This window comes from Chiloscyllium plagiosum, unplaced genomic scaffold, assembly GCF_037043375.1.
Source record: "Chiloscyllium plagiosum isolate Xiang-an unplaced genomic scaffold, Cpla_swu_hap1 HiC_scaffold_13, whole genome shotgun sequence".
Taxonomy (NCBI): domain Eukaryota; kingdom Metazoa; phylum Chordata; class Chondrichthyes; order Orectolobiformes; family Hemiscylliidae; genus Chiloscyllium; species Chiloscyllium plagiosum.
In genome coordinates, this window is record NW_028270151.1 from 21,105,259 (window position 1) to 21,126,655 (window position 21,397).

At 41.1% G+C, this 21,397-nt stretch overlaps 1 protein-coding gene across 2 annotated transcripts in view; it reads left to right on the plus strand.

The window, feature by feature from the left end:
* Nucleotides 1-19,631, plus strand: part of phc3a (polyhomeotic homolog 3a) — a 116,030-nt gene extending 96,399 nt beyond the window's left edge. For both annotated transcript variants that reach the window (XM_043702646.2, XM_043702647.2), the window contains 4 exons: nt 1,700-1,814; nt 13,519-13,669; nt 15,306-15,540; nt 19,135-19,631. In XM_043702646.2, the coding sequence (XP_043558581.2) occupies nt 1,700-1,814; nt 13,519-13,669; nt 15,306-15,540; nt 19,135-19,289 (656 nt within the window). In that variant the 3' untranslated portion in view covers nt 19,290-19,631. The remainder of the gene's footprint in view (nt 1-1,699; nt 1,815-13,518; nt 13,670-15,305; nt 15,541-19,134) is intronic.
* Nucleotides 19,632-21,397: the final 1,766 nt, after the last annotated feature.

The following is a 21,397-nucleotide window of genomic DNA, read 5'->3' on the forward strand; positions in this document are numbered from 1 at the left end:
GCTATTTCTTATGTTCACCTGGATTCCTTATTGTATTCATTAATGACCATCTTATATTTATGGTCTCTAGTTTTCTTTTTCCCCACGAATGGAAACAAAGATTCTACCTCCTCACTCTCTGACCCTTTAATAACTTTAAGGATCCACAATAGGTCAGCTTTCAGTTTCCCAACCTATTTTTTTTCTCATGATTGGTTAGAAATCTATGATAGTTAAACTGTTACAGTGACATAAAAAGCTAGGAGCGGCATGGGACTTCATTGTAGGTACTCAACAGAATCCAATATCTCCTGGAAAGGTTGAGGGATCGTTTTATAACACTAGTCTCAGGTTTTGACTGGAGTGTTGTGTCCAGTTGTAGCCAGCATACTTCAGGGAAGATGTTAAATCCTTGGAGAGGGTGCAAAGGAAATTTTCTAGACTTTGATAAAGAATGAGAGTCAGTACGTTTTTGCAACATGGACAGAGGCCCTTCAGCACGTCGTGTCCACACTAGTTATCAAGTTTCCATTTATTCTAATGCCATTTGAGACTTGCGTTATATCGGAGAATTAGAAGTCCAGATTATTCTTCTCAGAGCATTGAGATGAAAGAGAGATTCATTTGAGTTGTTCAATGTTATAAAGGGTTTATTTTAAATAATGAAATGTTTCCAAATACGTAACAGTGAGTAATCAGAACTAAAAAGATTTTAGGTAATTGAACAAGAACCAGAGAGATGATGGAGATAGTTTACTCTTTCGCAAACTAGGTGTGGTCTGGAATGAGCTGACTTAAAAAGGATTGTGAGTGCAGATTCAGTTGTAACTTGTAAAAGGGAATTGGATAAATATTTGAAAAGGGAAAAATAATGCAGCATCAGAAAGAAATAGCAAATCATTTGTACTTTTAAAAAGCAGCTTTAAAGAGCTGGAACAAGCATGATAGACCAAATGACTTGGTATGCTTGCTACCTTGTTCTGTGAAATCCATTTTAAGTCCTTGCATTACAATCTTTATGCATGGCAACTTCAGGGCCCAATCTGCATACATAATGGAGAGCTGGCCAGCTTGGAGCAAGTGGCATTGCCGTATCCAATTCAAATTCACAGAATTATTTTCAACACAGGGAGAAGTTATTCAAAGGAGACACCCATATCAAATTGTATTTGGGGAGATTGGGGTGGGAAATGGGTCCCATCCCAACCTCTACTCCATCTTAACTGGTTTGCATCAGTTCTTTGACAGTTAACTCTCTTCATCTTAAAAAGTTAACCTTGACATTGAGCTAATCTAAAAATGAGGAAATTATGACTAAAGTGGGATGATAAGATCGAACCAAAGAGGGCCCCCAGTAATTTGTCAGAAAAACTCATTGTTATCAGTATTTGTACATGTCCAGAGAGTAATTAATCTCTTTTGGATTTTGTCTTTCTCCACCTGACAAGAACTGTTGTTATCAGAAATGTGCCGTACACAAAATCATGGACGTAGGCCAGTGTTTTGTTGATACATGTCATGGCATGGTTGGAGTCCCCTTTGTGTTATTCCACTGGCATGCTTGTTGAGGTAGAAGTGGGAAGATGGATCTGAAGGAGGACAAGATCAATAAATAGCCAGATTGAACAGAACAGTCTGTTTTTAGTTATGAGTTACCTCACAGTAACTTCCTTTTCATTTTAATTTTCATTTCCATTTTTCATTTCCATTATAATTTCAGAAGGGATGGAGGGCAGTGATCCAGACATGCTGAAGTGTGAGTTCTGTGGGAAAATGGATTATGCTCACAAATTCAGAAGATCAAAGCGTTTCTGTTCTATGTCATGCGCTAAAAGGTAGGAAACTCATATTTCTATGTTTGGCATCTTTCTATGCTCATTATTCTGCTGAAAAGGCTTAGGTTTTTGCAGATTAAAAATTAATTTGGCTTTATGCTGTAAACATATATTTTTATATGTAGCTTTTTTCACAAAATATGTCCACACATGTCCTCTGCTTGTTTAAAAGTAATTAGAGTGGGAAGCTGAGTACGTTTTGCAACATTAACTGCTTAACATGTTCAGGCAACATCCTTTTTTAATTCATTCGCAGGAATTGTTTTCATTCATGGGATGTGGGCATTGCTGGCTAGCCAGTGTTTATTGTCCATCAGCATGTATGGAGAGAAATCAGAGTTAATGTTTCGTATCCAGTGATCTTTTTCAGAACACAGTTCTGAGAGAGGATCACTGGACTTGAAACATTATCTCAAATTTCACTCCACAGATGCTGTCAGATCCGCTGAGCTTTTCTAGAAATTTCTGTTTTTGTGTCTGATTTCCAGTATCCGCACTTCTTTTAGTTTTTATTTATTGACCGTCCTTAGTTTGTCTTGAAAAGGCGATGGTGAGCTGGCTTCTTGAACCACTGCAGTCCATGTGCTCTAGGTAGAATTCATAACTGGGATTTTTTTTTATATTCACTTGTGGAATGTGGGCATTACTAGTTAGGAGGGAATTGAAGAGTCAACTATATTGCTGTCATACTTAGGCCAGACCGGGTAAGGACAACAAATTTCCAACCCCACAGATCATTAGTGAACCAGATGGGATTTTGGACAATCAGCAGGAGCTATATGATCACCAGATCCCTTTCCAGATTATAATTGAATTCACATTTCACCATCTGCCTTGGTAGAATTCAAATCTACCTCCCCCATTAGCCTGGAGTTCTGGTTTGCTAGCCCAGTGACATAACCACTACCTCACTGCCTCTCGTGATGCATTAACGTAGCTGTTAATCTATTTAAAATGAGCAGTGAGAGGACTGTCACATCAAAACATTAGGCAGTCTCTGGTCGTGTTATAATTACGTGGCTGTAATTACGATAGAGTCAATGTAATGACTGAGAACGGCCTTCAGTACTCATTGCTGGTATGGACTTTGTCACTTCTCTCCTAGTGTGATCAATTCTACTTGAATGTCTTCTGTGTGGTTAATCTACTGGCTGTTTTTATCCCCTTGCGACAAGGTGGTTTGGCTAGGATGGGAACCAGATGGAATAGTTTCTGTCCAAAATAAATCTGACTTTCTCATCTTCCAATCTTGAGCCAGCATTCTTAACTGAATTTAACTAGTAAATAATTCTTGACTGCTAGATTAAAAACAGTAAAGTGAGTCAGCAGCATAAATTGAGTAACTGCATCTGACAAGTAGAATTGTGGTGGGGAAGGGGGTTGGGAAGGGTGTGGTTGGTGGGAGGCTTGTGGTGTCTGCTGCTTTGCATTGTTACAAAATACACTGGGTTCTCTTAAGAGATGTTATAACATCAATTACAACTTGCATTGACATAATATTTTGAAAATACCAAAATATTCTAAGGTTCTTCACATGAGATCTTTGTTCAAAATTTGAAACCAAGACATATTGGGACAGGTGATCAAAAATTTGATCGTAGAGGTAGATTTTAAGGAGCATGCTCAAATAGGAGCAAGAGATAGAGTGGTGGAGAGTTTCAGGAAGGCAGTTCTAGAACTTAAGTCCGAGGCAGCTGAAGGCATAGCCAGCCAATGTATGGGAAAATAAGGCATGAGAGTTGAGGCAATGCGGCATTATCGGAGTTTTGCAAGGTTGGCGATAATGGCAAAACTAGGAGATAACCCACTTTTGAGTGTTCACAGCCACAATTTATTGCCAGCTGTCAAGAAAGGATTACATTCCAGCATACTTGAGTGTACTGGAGATCAGCCAGTTTTGCCATTATTGGCTCTTCGCAGAATAAATATTTTTCACATCTGATGCATTTGGTGCTGTGATTGCGATTGTACAGAATGACCCGGAGGGCCTAATTTTCACTTTCGTGTTAGAAGCACGAAACTGTGGAAATTCTCACGATCCCAACAAGTAGTAAGTACCACTGATCTTGGAAATTTGATTCTGTGTACTGATGCTATTAATGGGCATTGAGTGAGTCAGCCGCAGAGACTTTGGGTATAAAAATGGGTTTTGTGAAAGGACTTTATCCGAGCTGTAAAAGAAATTAAACCAGAAACAATCCTCCAGGCCTCATCTCTCACACCTCTTTCCCGATTCAGTGCTCTTGCTCTTGCTCTATCCATACCAACTCATGCCACCTTGTACCAGCTTTGATATCAGCTTATGCTTCTCAATCCACCACCATGGCCTTTTATAACCACTATAGTTCCCTGCGCCTACCTATACATTCAACAGGTCTTTTTAACTCAGATTCCTCAAACACTTGTTTTGCTGTTACACCATCCATGATAATACACCCATTACTAGCAATGGGCAGACTTAAGAGTACTTCTGAAAGGAAATGAAGTGAAGTTGAATGTGCCCATTGCAGACATTTTAAAAAACTCATTAATAAACACCCTGTCATTACGTTCAAATCCCATCAAGTGTTAATTCTTTATAGACACACACACTCACTCACTCACTCACTTCATGGTCGGGTCAATCAAACCTATACATGACTATACAAGCCCCATGATGCTGGATTGTGAAATCAGCTATGCTGGGTTAATCCTATAATGGTAACCAGCAGGCTTATATCAACAGACAGTTGTAAGCAGTGGCAGCAGGCAGGTTTTAAAAAAAAAAGAATTAAGGAGCTTGGTCTTGATCATTTGGAAGTTTCACTTTTTATGCATACTCACATCTATTTTAGCAATTGGAAAAGGTAGTTTACTTCTCTCGAAGAAGTCCTTGGCCCTAATCAAAAAGGTCTGTTATGTCTATGAATGGGTGTCCTACCTGTCCAAATGACTCCAGCAGCTTCCATTGTCCTCCTGACCCTGATGAAAATGATGGATGCCAAGTTCAGAGGTGAAACTTTTAGAATCAAATTTCTGGCCCATTTTCATTAAGTCAGAGACCCCTTCATTTTCATAAAACTTTTGTCCAAAATTCAGATACAGATTATTTGTTCCAGCTGGCCAATGCCAGAGTTGGCATTCCAAACAAAACTGCCTCCCAGCTAACTTGATTCAACCCAATCCACATGGCTTTCTAACCTTCTACCTCATACTTAAATAGTGTTGACTTTCATGCTCGTTATTGAACTAGTGACTTGTTTGAATGCTATTGACTTTTTAGTAACAAATCCACTTTCCCTGACTAAAATGACAGAAATGGATCTGTATCTATCATCGATTTAAAAAAAAAAGACGTCATGATCTGTAGAACAAACTCCAACCAGCTCCACAAGATACCTGCTTGGAGGAAAAGGCAACCTGATATGAGTGTTAGAGCTCATGCTTTACATAAAGCACTCCAACTTAAGGGGCAGCATGGTGGCTCAGTGGTTAGCACTGCTGCCTCACAGCGCCAGGGACCCAGTTTCAATTCCACGTTCAAGCGACTGTGTAGAGTTTGCACATTTTCCCCGTGTCTGCATGGGTTTCTTCCAGGCGCTCCGGTTTCCTCTCACAATCCAAAGAAGTGGAGGTTAGGGTAGATTGGCCATGCTAAATTACCCATAATGTTCAGAGGTGTGTACGTTTGGTGCATTAGGGGTAAATATAGGATAATAGGGTAGGAAAATGGGTCTGGGTGGATCACTCTTCGGAGGGTCAGTGAGGACTTATTGTGCCAAAGGGCCTGTTTCCACACTGTAGAGATTCTATGATTCAGTGCAGCAATACAGCACAGATTGTTATCTGGTGTACTCGGCTTGGCACTGTGTGAACCTCCCAACCTTCAACGCCGGCCTCGTCCTCAAACCCATCCTCAAGCCCAAGCCAACCATATCCCAAGTCTCAACCAAACCTCAAATCTGACCACATCCCCCTCATCTGTTCTCAATGCAAACTCAACATCAACACCATCCACAAATAACAAATGCAGTCTCAACCCCATATTTTTACAAATAAATGTATCTGATTCTCAAACATGTACTTACCTTTATAAATATACAGTTATAATAATTTCTATAGATTATTTGTAAGCAGGTTGTACAGCTGCAACTTGATATGAATCATTGTTAAATTCTGAAATGATGACTTTGTGTAAGCATGCACCATAGAAACCTGGCATTCGATCCATTTTGCCTGTGCAAGCTCTTTGTAAGAACTATCCAATGAGTACCAGATTCTGCTTTACTCCATAGCTCTGAATCTTTTTTTCCCTTTTAAAACATATAACAAATTTTCTTTTGGAAACTGTTGCTGAAACTGCTTCCAATCTCCCTTCCTGGCGGTGGGTTCAATTTCATTAAGTAAAGAATTGTCCTCGTCTTCCCTCTGCTTCTTTTACCTATCGTCTTAAATCAGTGGACTCTGGTTACTGTTTCTCCTGTCAAGGGAATCAATTTTCTTTTGATGTTCATTTACGTTAAACATGAGCCAGACAAAGTGAGAAAGAGCGACACTGACAAAATTGAACTTTAAGATTGCTGTGGGTTTGACACAGCAGCCACTTTAGAGAGACTGGTGAGCGTTATTTAAGTTTTATTTATACAATTTTTCTGTTATAGTCAGTGATTTATTTTATTTTGCAAGTTATTTCAGCTGGGAATGCACTGTGCTGCCCTTGTATGGTGCAGTATTTCAACTTGGACTCTGTTTTCTCTGAACATGAAAATGCACAACAGAATCTAACTTCACCTTCAACATTAATTCCTTTGAGAACCCTTCAATCAAATAAAGTCGCTTCACTTAAAGTCATGATTTTCAGAGATATAATCACAATTTTGTGAGGACTATCCATGTTCTATTAAATCTACATTTAACCTTCTCTGGTCCAAGAAAAACAACCCTGGATTAATTGAGAAAGGTTGTACAAAAACCATAATAACAAAAAACAGCACAATAGTGGCCTAGATATTGCCAACAGGGTTGGAGACTATATTTCTGACCCCAATTGTTTTAAAATTTACCCACTTACCTTTAGATAGCTCTTGCTTTGGAGATTCCTGGATAGGATTCTCCTGTTACGAGCCTGTCCAGGAATCTATGAACCCAGCAGCAACTATGGTATTCATATAAGTGACACTCCCCTTTAACAGCAGTCAGCACACTGTGTTCTAGGACTTCAAAGTCTAACAACTCAGCCGGCCACTTTACACACTAGCTACTGTGAAAAGGTAAGTATGTAAGGTAAGTGAGGGGGTTGGAATGCCAGGTGGGTGAAGTGCCAACTGGGTGAGGTGCATAGGATTCCAGGTAGGTAAGGTGCCAGCTAAGTGAATGGGTGTTTCAGGTGGTTATGGGGTAGTATCGGGGGTTTGGATTGTCAGGATGGCAGTCAATTTAGGTGACTGAGGGTTAGATGTTTGTTCAGTGTGGAGGTGTGTTGGGCCATGTCAAATCCAGCAAGGTGGGGATGGGTCCAGTCAAGGGGCACCTGGGATTGAGGGGTGTGTATGGTGTGTTAAGTATGGGGTGGTGCAGGGTGGCATCAGGGTTGGGGAGGTGGTGATGTACCTGGTGAGGTGAGACTGGTGGTGTTATCAGATTGGGATGGCAAGTTTATGTGTTGAGTCCAACAAAGTCAGATTGGGGGAGAGTTTTCAGGGGTTTAATGGGATTGAGGGGTGTCAGTAGCAAGTCAGGGGTTCCATTAATAGTTACCCTGGAGTTTTTATAAACCTAAACAATTTCCTGGGTAACTATTAAGTTTAATGAAGTTGAAAGCCTCCAATGTTTCTGATTTTAAGGGCTTTTTCAGATGGTTTGAGTCCTAGGGAATTTGCCTGTTAGACGTTTAAATTTCCTGAACAATGGTCATGGAGTCAGCTACATTAGGGTTTCCACATAGTCTCTAAGCATGACACCAGTCCATGGTGCCCTAACTACCTGACCATCAGAATGCCTGGGCCAATGACTCACCAGCATTCTCAACGGGGAGAACTGTTACTCAGAAACCTAGAGACACCAATGAAGTGAAGTTGCACTATTGGAGAAAGGTGTGCATTTATAAAGCATCCTTCATTACATTGGGATGCCCAAAAGCACTTTGCGGTCAACTGAGTACTTCTGAACTGTCTGGAGGCTTTCAACTCTCTTAAGTTTAATAGTTACCCAGGAAATTATATAGTTTATAAAAACTCCTGGATAATTATTAAATGGAACCCCTGACTTGCCAATAGAAAACACAACAGACAATTTTGCCCAGCAAGCTACCACCAAACAGTTATATGATAATGACTAGATAATCTATTTTAATGACATTGGTTGATGGACAAATATTGGTCAGGACCTAGGAGAATTTTTCTTGTTATGAAATTTTTTAAGTCTAGCTCTGTTTAATATCTCATTTGAAAGTGGTCATCTCTGATGGTGCAACATTCTCTGCACTGGGAAGTGTTAGCCTAGATTATGTTCTCAAATCTCTGGACTGAGACTTGCACTCACAACCTGCTGACAGAGTGGCAAGAGTACTGCTAAACTCAGGCACGGCTGACCCAGGCTCGACCAAATGAAGGCTCTGCCTTTATTGAAATGACAGGTAAGTTCAATAGGACTGTGTTCATATGGCACTGGCTCCCAACAATGATGTCATTGAATAAGAAGATTGTATGACTGATTCACCAAATTTCCACAGGTATTGAGGCTTCATTTGCCACAAGTTAAAAGAAGATTTTCAGATAACTATGTAAGAAGCAGGAGCAATTCAGTTCCTTGAGCCAGTTCAGCCATTTACTCTGATCATGGCTGATCTCATTTTGGCTTCAATTCCACTTTCCTGTTTGCTGTCTATAACCCTTCAACTCACTAATTAATTTAAAAACTGTCTATCTCCTTCTTAAATTTATTCAGGATCCTCACATCCACTGCACCCTGCGGTAGTGAATTCCTCAGATTCATAATCTTTTCAAAGAAGAATTTCCTCCTCATCTCTGTTTTAATCTGCAGCTCCTTAGTCATAGACTAGACCTCTCATTCTAATTTGCCCAATAAGGGGGAGCATCAGATCTACTTCACCTTTATCAATCATTTTAAGCATTTCATATATCTTAATTAGATCTCCTGTCATTCTTTCAATCAGTAGTGATGATACGCTTATACTGTTCAATCTCCCCAAACAAGACGAGCCTTTCATCTCTAAAATTAATCTCCTGAAACCTCCTGAAATGCTGCCAATGTAATTACATTGTTCTTCAAGAGGACCAAATCTGTGTGCAGTACTCCAGAGGCTGTCACACTTATGCCTTGCACAGTTGCAACATTTCTCTCCCTTTATGCTTCATTACTTTGGCAATAAAGGACAAACGATTACTCAGCAAAATGTCATTGCATGACTTATCAAAAATGCTTTTTGTTTTGAAAGTGATGATATGCACAATCACTGGAAAGTCATTCTGACTTGGTGTAGTACTAGAGGAGCTGTGTTCCTTTCTAGAATGTACAACAATAGAGCACACTCAGTGTTGCTATTTTGCATGCTGAATGGCCTCTGTGTCATTCCAACTTTTAATATTGCAAGAAACTAACTGTGAGGCTGACTGCAGGAATTAAACAAACTTTCACTAGTTACTTAAATAGCTTATTGCCTAGGACAAAGGAAAATAGTTCCTCATTTGGCATTGCTGATTGCTCCCAGGCATGATATACTGTTTCCAAAGTTGTGCATGACATCTCCAACCTGACCCAGAACTGTCAGGTTTAATAGTTCGTCATCCAAAATATTGCCAGAAGATGTGATGAAAGTGATCTGTATCAGATTGGCAAATCTGCCAAGCCTTCTCATGTGCACAAAACCTTGAAAAATTTCCAAACATTTCGTTTGAAGCTCTCTGGGGAGAAAATCGATAGGGTTCAAAGTAAATGATGATGGCGTTCTTTCCATTTGGCAACTGAGCTCAGAGTGTACAGTCAAGCAGTGAGAACAGTACTTGTGTGTATATTATTAATTCTCTGCCAAGTCAAACTGGATTGTTCTGCATAAGGACCATTACAAACTGAAAAAAACTGAACACTATGATCTGAAATATGTGTACAAAGATAGGCCTTGGAATTTCTGAGTCTTTGCAAGCTGCTAACTTTGAGAGTTGTATTTTCAATAAAGTTTATAGGATGATTGCCAACCCCAGACTTGGAGCAATGTATCATATCAAAAGGGCTCAAACATTGATGTAAGCATTGTGTTCAAATGATACAAGTCTGTGGCAAACTACTGAGTTCCTTGAAAATGTGAATGTCTTTAGAAAAAGAAGCCCTGTAAAATCACTAAGAGGCAAGCGTGGAATACTTAATGATAAGAAGCAAGAGTATGTTATTTAAGGAAAATGTACAGTCCCAGTTATATCATAGATGAATGTTGTTTGTACAGTCCCCTAAGATTGCTCAGCTCCTTCAGTTTTGCCTCTTGTTAATCCCCTACACTTTTTGCCCCACCATTGATGGCCATTTCTTCAGCTGTATAGGGGTCTTAAGTCCCCAAATTCCCTCAATAAAGCAACCCTCTATGTTTGCTTCTTTGAAGACCTAATTTTTCGACTTAATGCCTTCTTAAATCAAAACAGAAAATGTGGAGGAACTCGGCAGGTCAGGTAGCATCCATGGAGAGAAAAACAGAGTTCAGGGTGGAACTTAATGCCACTCCATTGTTGAGTTTGGAGATGGTTGGGGCCATTTAATTGGTGAGGGGAGTGTGGATGGATGCCATGCCAAAATTTCACACTTGCCAAATTAAGTCTGGGGCAAGAAGCTCAAGGGCAGTTTTCCGATTGGTATGCTAATTGGGAGGGGGATGGGGAGGGGTTTACAGCAGTGGGCAGAGTACTTGTCATGCAGGAGCCTGAAAAGGGAATGTCGTCCAATTTGCCTGAGGATGTCTGACAAGGGAGTCCATTAGTTGAAGGCATTCAGTGCCTGTCTGAGGGACCTGGTATTTGGAGAGGGAGAGGTCCCATTAAAAGCCACCCCCATACCCTGGTTTTTTATCCTTTTTCCCTCTCCCACCTTCTCCTGCAGATCTCACCACGTGACTCTTATGCTGCCTCCAGTCAGCTTTGACCTCGTGACTTTCATTGATCCTGTACCTTTGGTGGGTATATGCAGACAGCTGCCACCATTCCCAATGGCACAAATGGAGAATGGAGAGCCTCTGAATGACTGGCAGTTCTTGGGACGGGGAAGTAAGATTTCTCTCCCATTATCTTTGAGCCTGAGAAATGCCCAACAGTGACTGCTTAAGACACCTTTCAAAATGTCCATATTACAGAGGAGGAAGTGCTGGATGTCTTGAAACACATAAAGGTGGGTAAATCCCCAGGACCTGATCAGGTGTAACCTAGAACTCTGTGGGAAGCTAGAGAAGTGATTGCTGGGCATCTTGCTGAGATATTTATATCATCAATAGTCATAGGTGAGGTGCCGGAAGATTGGAGGCTGGCTAACGTGGTGCCATTGTTTAAGAAGGGCGGTAAAGACATGCCAGGGAACTATAGACCAGCGAGCTTTACGTCAGTGGTGGGCAAGTTGTTGGAGTGAATCCTGAGGGACAGGATGTACATGTATTGAGAAAGGCAAGGACTGATTAGGGATAGTCAACATGGCAGTGCGTGGGAAATCATGTCTCACAAACTTGATTGAGTTTTTTGAAGAAGTAACAAAGAGGATTGATAAGGGCAGAGCGCTAGATGTGATCTATATGGACTTCAGTAAGGCATTCGACAAGATTCCCCATAAGAGACTGGTTGGCAAGATTGGATCTCACGGAATACAGGGAGAACTAGCCATTTGGTACAGAACTGGCTCAAAGGTAGAAGACATTTGGTGGCTGGGGAGGGTTGTTTTTCAGACTGGAGGCCTGTGACCAGTGGAGTGCCACAAGGATTGGTGCTGCTACCTCTACTTTTTGTCATTTACATAAATGATTTAGATGTGAGTATAAGAGGTACAGTGAGTACATTTGCAGATGACACCAAAATTGGAGGTGTAGTGGACAGCAAAGAAGGTTACCTCAGATTACAACAGGATCTTGACCAGATGGGCCAATGGTCTGAGAAGTGGCAAATGGAGTTTAATTCAGATAAATGCGAGGTGCTGCATTTTGGAAAAACAAATCTTAGCAGGACTTAATGGTAAGGTCCTGCTGAACAAAGAGACCTTGGCGTGCAGGTTAATAGCTCCTTGAAAGTGGAGTCGCAGGTAGATAGGATAGTGAAGAAGGTGTTTGGTATGCTTTCTTTTATTGGTCAGAGTATTGAGTACAGGAGTTGGGAAGTCATGTTGCAGCCGCACAGGACATTGGTTAGGCCACTGTTGGAATATTGCGTGCAATTCTGGTCTCCTTCCTATCGGAAAGATGTTGTGAAACTTGAAAGGGTTCAGAAAAGATTTACAAGGATGTTGCCAGGGTTGGAGGATTTGAGCTAAAGGGAGAGGCTGAACAGGCTGGGGCTGTTTTCCCTGGAGTGTCGGAGGCTGAGGGGTGACCTTATAGCAGTTTACAAAATTATGAGGGGCTTGGATAGGATAAATAGACAAAGTCTTTTCCCTGGGGTCAGGGAGTCCAGAACTAGAGGGCATAGGTTTAGGGCGAGAGGGGAAAGATATAAAAGAGACCTAAGGGACAACCTTTTCACACAGAGGGTGGTACATGTATGGAATGAGCTGCCAGAGGAAGTGGTGGAGGCTGGTACAATTGCAACATTTAAGAGGCATCTGGATGGGTATATGAATAGGAAGGGTTTGGAGGGATATGGACCAGGTGCTAACAGGTGGGACTAGATTGGGTTGGGATATCTGGTCGGCATGGACGGGTTGGACTGAGGGGTCTGTTTCCATGCTGTACGTCTCTGACTCAATGACTCTAGTCAGCACTTACTGTGGGGCAACCCCATCAGAGGTGACTTGGAGCTGTTGCTAACTCTCCAACCAGGTGCCAAGACCCCTGATCCCTGACATTCCAAATTTGTTGGCCAAAAAATGAATGGAAAGAAAATACTCTTCTGGTATTCCCAGCTTCTGTAATCTCTCCATGCAACTGCAGTCCTACATCTCTGATACCTTTCTAGTTAACTCCTGTGCAACCTCTACAAGGCTTGGCATCTTTCCTTTCTTTTGTACTCATTGCCTTTGTTTGTAAAACTGTGGATACCATAAGCATTTTATTAAGATTTTTGTCAACATGTCCTGACACTTGCAAAGATTTGTGTATACCATCAGAGATCTTTTAAAAAATCTCTTCATGGGAAGTGTGTATCATTGACTGAGCCAACATTAATTGCCCTTAACTAGTTGCCCTTGAGAAAATGATATTTAACTGCATAGTTCAACTGCTTCAGCCTTTTGGTGTTTGTAAACCCACAAAGCTGTTGGGGAGCTAGTTCTAAGTTTTGACCAAGCAACACTGAAGGAATGCCAATATGTTTCCAAGTCAGGATGGTGCTCGTCTTTGAGGGGAATTGCAGATGATAGTGTTCCCATGTATCTACTTTCCTTGTCCTTCTGAATGGTAGTGCTTGTGGGTTTAGAAAGTGCTGCTTAAGGAACCTTGGTAAACGTCTTTGCTCTCGCATCCCCTTAAGGGAGTGCGTTGACCTCCTCAATTAAAAAGTTCCTCAACAATGTTTACCATCTGATTTCTAAGGTACAATGTTGGCTGCAGTAAACGAATGGGGCTTTTTAAATCAGACAAGAGCACACGTTGGACAAAGAAAACAGAATCCCATGGGTTTAATCGACGAGGAAGGAGACCCAATACTGTTGAAGGAGCATCAGCCGATCACTTTATGAGACAGGTATAAGAGACATGAATGCAAGATGTGTAGATGCATGACATGATCATTACATTTTCAGGTTAATTCAATTTTATCTCTAGTGTCCTGAATCCAATAAAAATGGGAATCCAAGTTGGACAAGCTGAAGTCAAAGTGTCCTAATGTGTGGTAATGGTGCCATAAAGTTGTGTGAACCTTACCAAGGATGGATATAATGATCACCCCAGTTGAGGTGTGTGTTCTGCTGAGCAAATTCTCTCTTAAAAATTAGGAAATAACTGATTGAGTTATTTTCAAGTTCCTGCTAAAATTGGCCATTACCCATTTTAAAATGGTCAACAAAACTCATATCTATTTCTGTTTTCAAAATAAATCAATCTATTAATCAATTTTGTGTCCCCTTCTTAACAGTAGCTCCAATGCCTTTGAAAGTTCCATCCAGCTGAATGGTATTGATAGAAGAATGTAAAGAGTCTCTTGAGGAATGGGCGGAAAATAGCATCTTTCAAGTGATTGCTTATTCATTTTGTTTAATCCCAAATCCAACCAATTTGCTTGAAAGTTAATCATATGGTTTTCTTTCAGGACTTTAGCTGAGGTGGGTGATCATTTCCTCAACAGTGGGGGCAATGTTAGATGGTGTAGTGTTTGGCTCTTAATCAGTTGATCCTGAATTTGAATATTAGGCTAGATTGTCGACTGATTGCACGGTGAAGAATGTATTATTTCAGGAAGGGTAAAGTTTCTGTGTACTAATTGGCCAAGCATTATGTCCAACAGATTTTGCCAAGACAAATAGAACAATGAGATGTTGAAGCAAATCTAAGAAGTGCCTGTCCACAGAAATAATGTCAATACCCAGCAGATGTGGGATCGGATGTATTATAGCCAGTTTTGATTAGAAGACTGATTGAGGTGCCGAGAGACATTGGAAAAGATTTAGAGATGTACAGTGCTCGCTTGATCTGCAAAAATGAGGGGCACAATTTGAATTGCTAAAATGATCAAAGAATACAGATAAGCTAAACTAGGAGAGAAAATGGTGCGATTATAACGATGAATGATCTGGTTAGTTAAATTTCATTTAAAAACAGCTAATTGATATGTAAAATTATTAGAAAAATCAGTTATGCACCAACTTTAGATTCTTTTAGATAGAATTTTAAAGCAGTGTGTCACAACTGGTGTTTGGGAGTCACAGGCAGCTAAGATAGGCAGTGACTGTTCATAAGTAGTTTTAAGATCATTTATGAAGTTTATTATGAAGCAGCGGTTTATATATGGTGCATGAGCTAAAAAGAAAGGAGAAGTATACAGCATGTGATAGTTGAGACTAATTCACTAGTATCAAAGGTTAACGTATCAGACAGTTAGCGCAAAGTTTATTAATCAAAATGTTTTGTGATGGCAGCATTCTGCTCCCTAGCTGAAGTGTTAGAGAACCATTCCCTGGATCTTCCTCCATCTTTTATGGTCTGCTTTCCATCTGATGAGGACTTGTTAGTATACTTTATTTCTAGGGTTTGATGATTTGCCCTACGTCAGTATAATGAATACAAGACAGGTACCCACAGGAAACCCAATTACTAACTTCAATGATCATTTCGTAGCACAGATTTAAAGTACTGCAAGTGATAAAATCATTAACTCCTCCTAGATGCCTGTTAGCTTCACTCCTGTAGAAGAGGCTACAACGACCTCCAATCCATCACTTCCTGAAGAAACGGTTGCTGTTGCCATGACGACGCGCCGCCGGCAGAATGAGCGGGAACGTGAACGGGAAATGCGAGAACAGAGGATGAGAGAGGTGTCAGACTGCAGTGAAACACTACATGTTGACCCAACGATGTGGACAGTTGATCATGTATGGGAGTTCATACACTCTCTACCAGGTGTGTGCCCTGTTCGCCATGGTCACTGTACTTATCTAATTGTCAGCTTGTTTGGGAGGTGGCTTGGGAGATGCATTGGGTGTGGAGTATGTGGGTGTTAGGTTAACATAGACATAGAAGAATACAGAGCAGTACAGGCCTTTTGGCCCTCGATGTTGCGCCGATCCAAGCCCACCTAACCTACACTAGCCCACTATCCTCCATATGCCTATCCAATGCCCGCTTAAATGCCCATAAAGAGGGAGAGTCCACCACTGCTACTGGCAGGGCATTCCATGAACTCACGACTCGCTGAGTAAAGAACCTACCCCTAACATCTGTCCTATACCTACCACCTCTTAATTTAAAGCTATGCCCCCTCGTAATAGCTGACTCCATACGTGGAAAAAGGTTCTCACGGTCAACCCTATCTAAACCCCTAATCATCTTGTACACCTCTATCGTCACCCCTAAACCTTCTTTTCTCCAATGAAAACAACCCCAAATGCTTCAGCCTTTCCTCATACGATCTTCCTACCATACCAGGCAACATCCTGGTAAACCTCCTCTGCACCCGTTCCAATGCCTCCACATCCTTCCTATAGTATGGCGACCAAAACTGCACACAATACTCCAGATGCGGCCGCACCAGAGTCTTATACAACTGCAACATGAACTCAGGACTCCGGAACTCAATTTCTCTACCAATAAAAGCCAGTACACCATATGCCTTCTTCACCGCACTATTTACCTGGGTGGCAACTTTCAAAGATCTGTGTACATGGACACCAAGATCCCTCTGCTCATCCATACTACCAAGTATCCGACCATTAGCCCAGTACCCCATCTTTCTGTTACTCTTACCAAAGTGAATCACCTCACACTTAGCTACATTTGAACTCCATTTGCCATCTTTCTGCCCAGTTCTGCAGCTTATCTATATCCCGCTGTAACCTGCCACATCCTTCCTCATTGTCAACAACTCCTCCGACTTTCGTATCATCCGCAAACTTGCTCACCCAACCTTCTAGCCCCTCCTCCAGGTCATTTATAAAAATGACAAACAGCAATGGTTCCAAAACAGATCCTTGCGGAATACCACTAGTAACGGCACTCCAAGATGAACCTTTACCATCAACTACTACCCTCTGTCTTCTTCCAGCCAGCCAATTCCTAATCCAAACCTCCAACTCACCCTCAATGCCATACCTCCGTATTTTTTGAAGTAGCCTACCATGGCGAACCTTATCAAACGCCTTACTAAAATCCATATACACCACATCTACCGCTTTCCCCTCGTCCACCTCCTTAGTCACCTTCTCAAAGAATTCAATAAGGTTTGTGAGGCATGACCTGCCCTTCACAAAACCATGCTGACTATCCTTGATCACATTATTCCTATCCAGATGTTCATAAATCCTATCCCTTACAATTCTCTCTAAGACTTTGCCCACAACAGAAGTGAGACTCACCGGCCTATAGTTACTAGGGTTATCCCTACTCCCCTTCTTGGACAAGGGAATCACATTTGCTAGCCTCCAGTCTTCTGGCACTACTGTAGACAACGAGGACATAAAAATCAAGGCCAATGGCTCTGCAATTTCCTCCCTTGCTTCCCAGAGAATCCTAGGATAAATCCCATCAGGCCCAGGGGACTTATCTATTTTCACCCTTTCCAGAATTTTCAACACCTCTTCCCTACATACCTCAAAGCCATTCATTCTACTTAATTGTGACTCAGTATTCATATGGGCAACAATGTCCTGTTCCTGAGTGAATACTGACGAAAAGTATTCATTCAGTGTCTCCTCAATCTCTTCAGCCTCCACATGCAACTTCCCACTACTATCCTTGACTGGACCCAGCACCACTGATCCAGAATCTGGTTTCCAGCATCTGCAGTCATTGTTTTTACCTCGTTGATTTTAACCCTACTGCGAATCCTCTTGCAAGGATGCCTGCCTTGAAGAAGTTTTCCTCCTCTCTCTACAAGAATCTCAGGGAGTCTCTCTCTCACTGCAACTCCCAGGTCATTTCCTCAGCCCTGAAGCTCTTACTCTATGCCACTCTCTCCCCACCCCCACCCTCCTCTAGCTTATCTCTCCACGCTTCAGGCTCTCTGCCTTTATTCCTGATGAAGGGCTTTTGCCCGAAACGTCGATTTTGCCTGTCCTCGGATGCTGCCTGAATTGCTGTGCTCTTCCAGCACCACTGATCCAGAATCTGGTTTCCAGCATCTGCAGTCATTGTTTTTACCTCTATTCCTACCCTAGTCATTCTTTTATTCCTGACATACCTATAGAAAGCCTTAGGGTTTTCCCGAATCCTACCAACTAAGGATCTTTCATGTCCCCTTCTTGCTGCTCTTCGTTCTCTCTTCAGGTCCTTCCTGGCTACCTTATAACTCTCAATCGCCCCAAATGAACCTTCACGCCTCATCTTTACATAGGCAGCCCTCTTCCATTTAACAAGGGATTCCAATTCCTTATTAAACCACGGCTCCCTCACACCCTTTCCTCCCTGCCTGACAGGTGGTCAGACTTCCTTCTCAACTTGCAGAATTATTACTTGTAGGCCGTTTAAATCAGAAATTGGGCTACAGTATTGCAGTCCTAATTTGAGTATGATTGAGGGATTACGCCAAAGAGAAAGCTTTTAAAAAATTACTTCACTGATGTTTGGTTTAATTTATAATGCATTTGTCATGGATTCCTCCTGTGATGCAGCTTTTTCTGACGAGTTCCAAATTATAGGCTTCCTTACCTCTCCATGCGGTCTAAAGCTAGTTTCATCTGGGCACTACTTTCTGATTTAACTCTGTCTTTTCATTATTTATAGAGGGCAGCAGGAGGCCATTCACCCCATTGTGTTCCTGCAGGCTTTTAATTATTCAATTATTTCCACTCCTTGCCTGTAACTTTTCCTGTGGTCCTATAATTTTTGCCTGTCAAATATTAGTTCAGTTCCTTTTTGAAACTTTTTATTGAATTAGCTTTTGCTGTCCTTTCAAGTGGAGCATTCCAGAACACCACAACTCATTGCAGGAATAAAAGAATCTTCCTGCATCCATTTTAGTTCTTTTGCCAATTACCGAAATCTATGTTCTCTGGTTGCTGACCTTCCTGTCATTGGGAAGTTTTTCCCTGTCTATTTACCCTCATAATTTTGAACATCAGATCTCCCCTTTGCTCGTCCACGAAGAATACCCTGGTTTATTTTAATATTTTCTATATTCCTTTGATAATATCCAGTTTCCTGAGCACATGCTTCTTATTGTGGGAGAGTCTAGGACAAATTCACAGAGTAAGGGTTTGCTTATTTAAGATAGAGAGTAATAACCTTGTAGAATTCTTTACTGCAAAGTGCTGTAAAGCTTGGGTTGTTAGCTGTGTGCAGGTTTGAGATAGATCTCTAATCAATACGCGAATCGAGGGTTGTGAGGATAGGCAGGAAAGTGGAGTTGAGGATTACCAGGTCAACAATGGCCTAATTGAATGATGGAGTAGATTCGATGGGCTGTGTGGTGTATTGTGTGCCTGTATCTGTTATATTAATTAAAAATGAAAATCTGTTTAGTAGTTTCTCTGACCATTTTTGTGTGGTTTTCACATGCAGGTTGCAAGGATATTGCCGATGAATTTCGATCCCAGGAGATTGATGGCCAGGCTCTGCTCTTGCTGAAGGAGGACCACCTAATGAGTGCCATGAACATCAAACTCGGCCCAGCACTCAAAATCTGTGCTCGGATTAACATGCTTAAGGAATCGTAAACTTCTCATCTCCAGCAGATCAGCTGCTAAATTCGCCCATTTTGTTGATCACTGATTTAAAAAGAGAATGTATTAAAATCTGAGCAAGTGCTAAGGTACAGCAGTTTATATACTGACAAGGAGCTTGTGGTGGACCAGAGAGCAAGGAGTCAGAAAATGAAACCTGAAGAATTTTGTCTTTAGACCAACACTCCAAACTGAACTTACTAGCTTTCTTAATGGGAACTTACCTTTGACAGACCTTTGCTAAAAGCTGAAACATGCTGATCCAGTTCATGCCATTTTGTTGCCAAGGTTTGAATTAGTCATAGCGTTGTTGTAATAAATGTAATCTGACTTGCAGCCACTGTTCCCCCTCACATTCATCTCTCTGCTCTGATCATAATATATTCTTATTCATTTCTATGGTTTACAATCAATCTATCAATCTCTTCTTAGCATTCTGTGTTGTCAGCACTGTGAATGTCCCCCTCAATATGGCCGTTCCAAAATAGGGTGGCTCACTTTCGCCTTCTCAAAGGTAGCTGAGGAATGAGCAATAAATCTGGCTTTGCCAGAAACCCCCATATCCTGAGAATGAAAGAAAACAGTCCTAATACAAAAAAGGAGTAAACTAAAATGGATTCCACGACCTTTGGATTGGTAGTTTTGTTGTCTGCGGTTTAAAATTAGAATCACATTGAAGCAAAATACTGCAGATGCTGGAAATTTTAAATAAACGCAGAAATGCTGAAAGAACTCCCAGGTCTGGCAGCATCTGTGGAAGGTGAAACAGAGTGCGTGGAACAGGGTTAACGTTTCTACGGAATAGCTCAGATCTTCATACTCACACGTTGGATTGAAACATTAATTCTGTTGCTCTTTCCACAGATGTTGCTGGACCTACTGAGTTTCTCCAGTATTTTCTCTTTTCATTTAAAATGGAGTCAGTCAGCTTCTGGTGGAAAAGATTGCTGTAACTCATCCACCCTCTCTCCATTTTGTAATTCTGCCATTGTAGACATCTTCCGCAGAACCAGGTTTCCTTTGGGCTGTGGAGCTGAGGGCGAGGAAGTTATGGTTGAGGCTAGTGATATGTGACTATCAGCAGACCATTTTTCAAAGCTCTTCCATGGGCCAACATTACACACCTGACTTTGGGCTGCAAAAATCTTCCATAGAGAATGAAAAGTTCAGACTTGGATGAGAAAATTACAGCTGGAAAACCACAACAGTTCTGTACCCATCACAATGTCAGAAAGAGTCCTTTAAGTGAGCTTCGTCAGAACATGTAAGCTTAAGGGCAAAGTTTAACTTCTGTTTTCTTTGACTCTGTTCTTAGAATGACATGTAAAAGACACAGCATATCGCAGTGAATTTTGATTTTCTTTTTATTTTGACAATTTTTCCTGATACCGCAATTGATATTTTTGCAAGTATACTGACACTTTTTTTAACAGGAAGGGTGAAAGCATATCGCAGTGAATTTTTATTTTCTTTTTATTTTGACAATTTTTCCTGATACTGCAATTGATATTTTTGCAAGTATACTGACACCTTTTTTTTAACAGGAAGGGTGAACTATACCTTTGCGTAGCCAATCAAGGCCCTGGAGATTATTTTAGAGGGGGTGTCAACTTATTTTCTCAGCAGCTGGTTTATTAATCTAAAGGATTGCCTGCTAAGAACCTGACAAATTATTGTAGAATATATCATCATTGGTGATTGAATTTTTGAATTTTCAGCAACAAAACATTGCAAGGCACTCAGTCTTTTGTTCTATTTAGACTGGTGTTAATGTCAGACAGAATGTGTGGCAAGTGTCAGATAAGGATGGAGTGCCTTCAGTGTAATATTGACCTAAAATCCAGATGTAAGAGACAGTTGAGTATAAAGCATACTTTTCCTGCTCCTTTATTTCTTCCAGTTGTTTTCTTTCACCCCTTAGACATGTTTATTGGGTTCCATTCGAGTGGTTGGCATGGGTCCTCTGCTCTTTGGCTGTTCCTCCATCATGATAGTCTCTGATCTTGGAGTATAGCACAGCCATGTAAGTTATCCATTTCCAAAGAAGGATCCCTGAACAGTGATCGGGAGCAGAAATTGTGTTTGAACTTAACTCCTCCCTC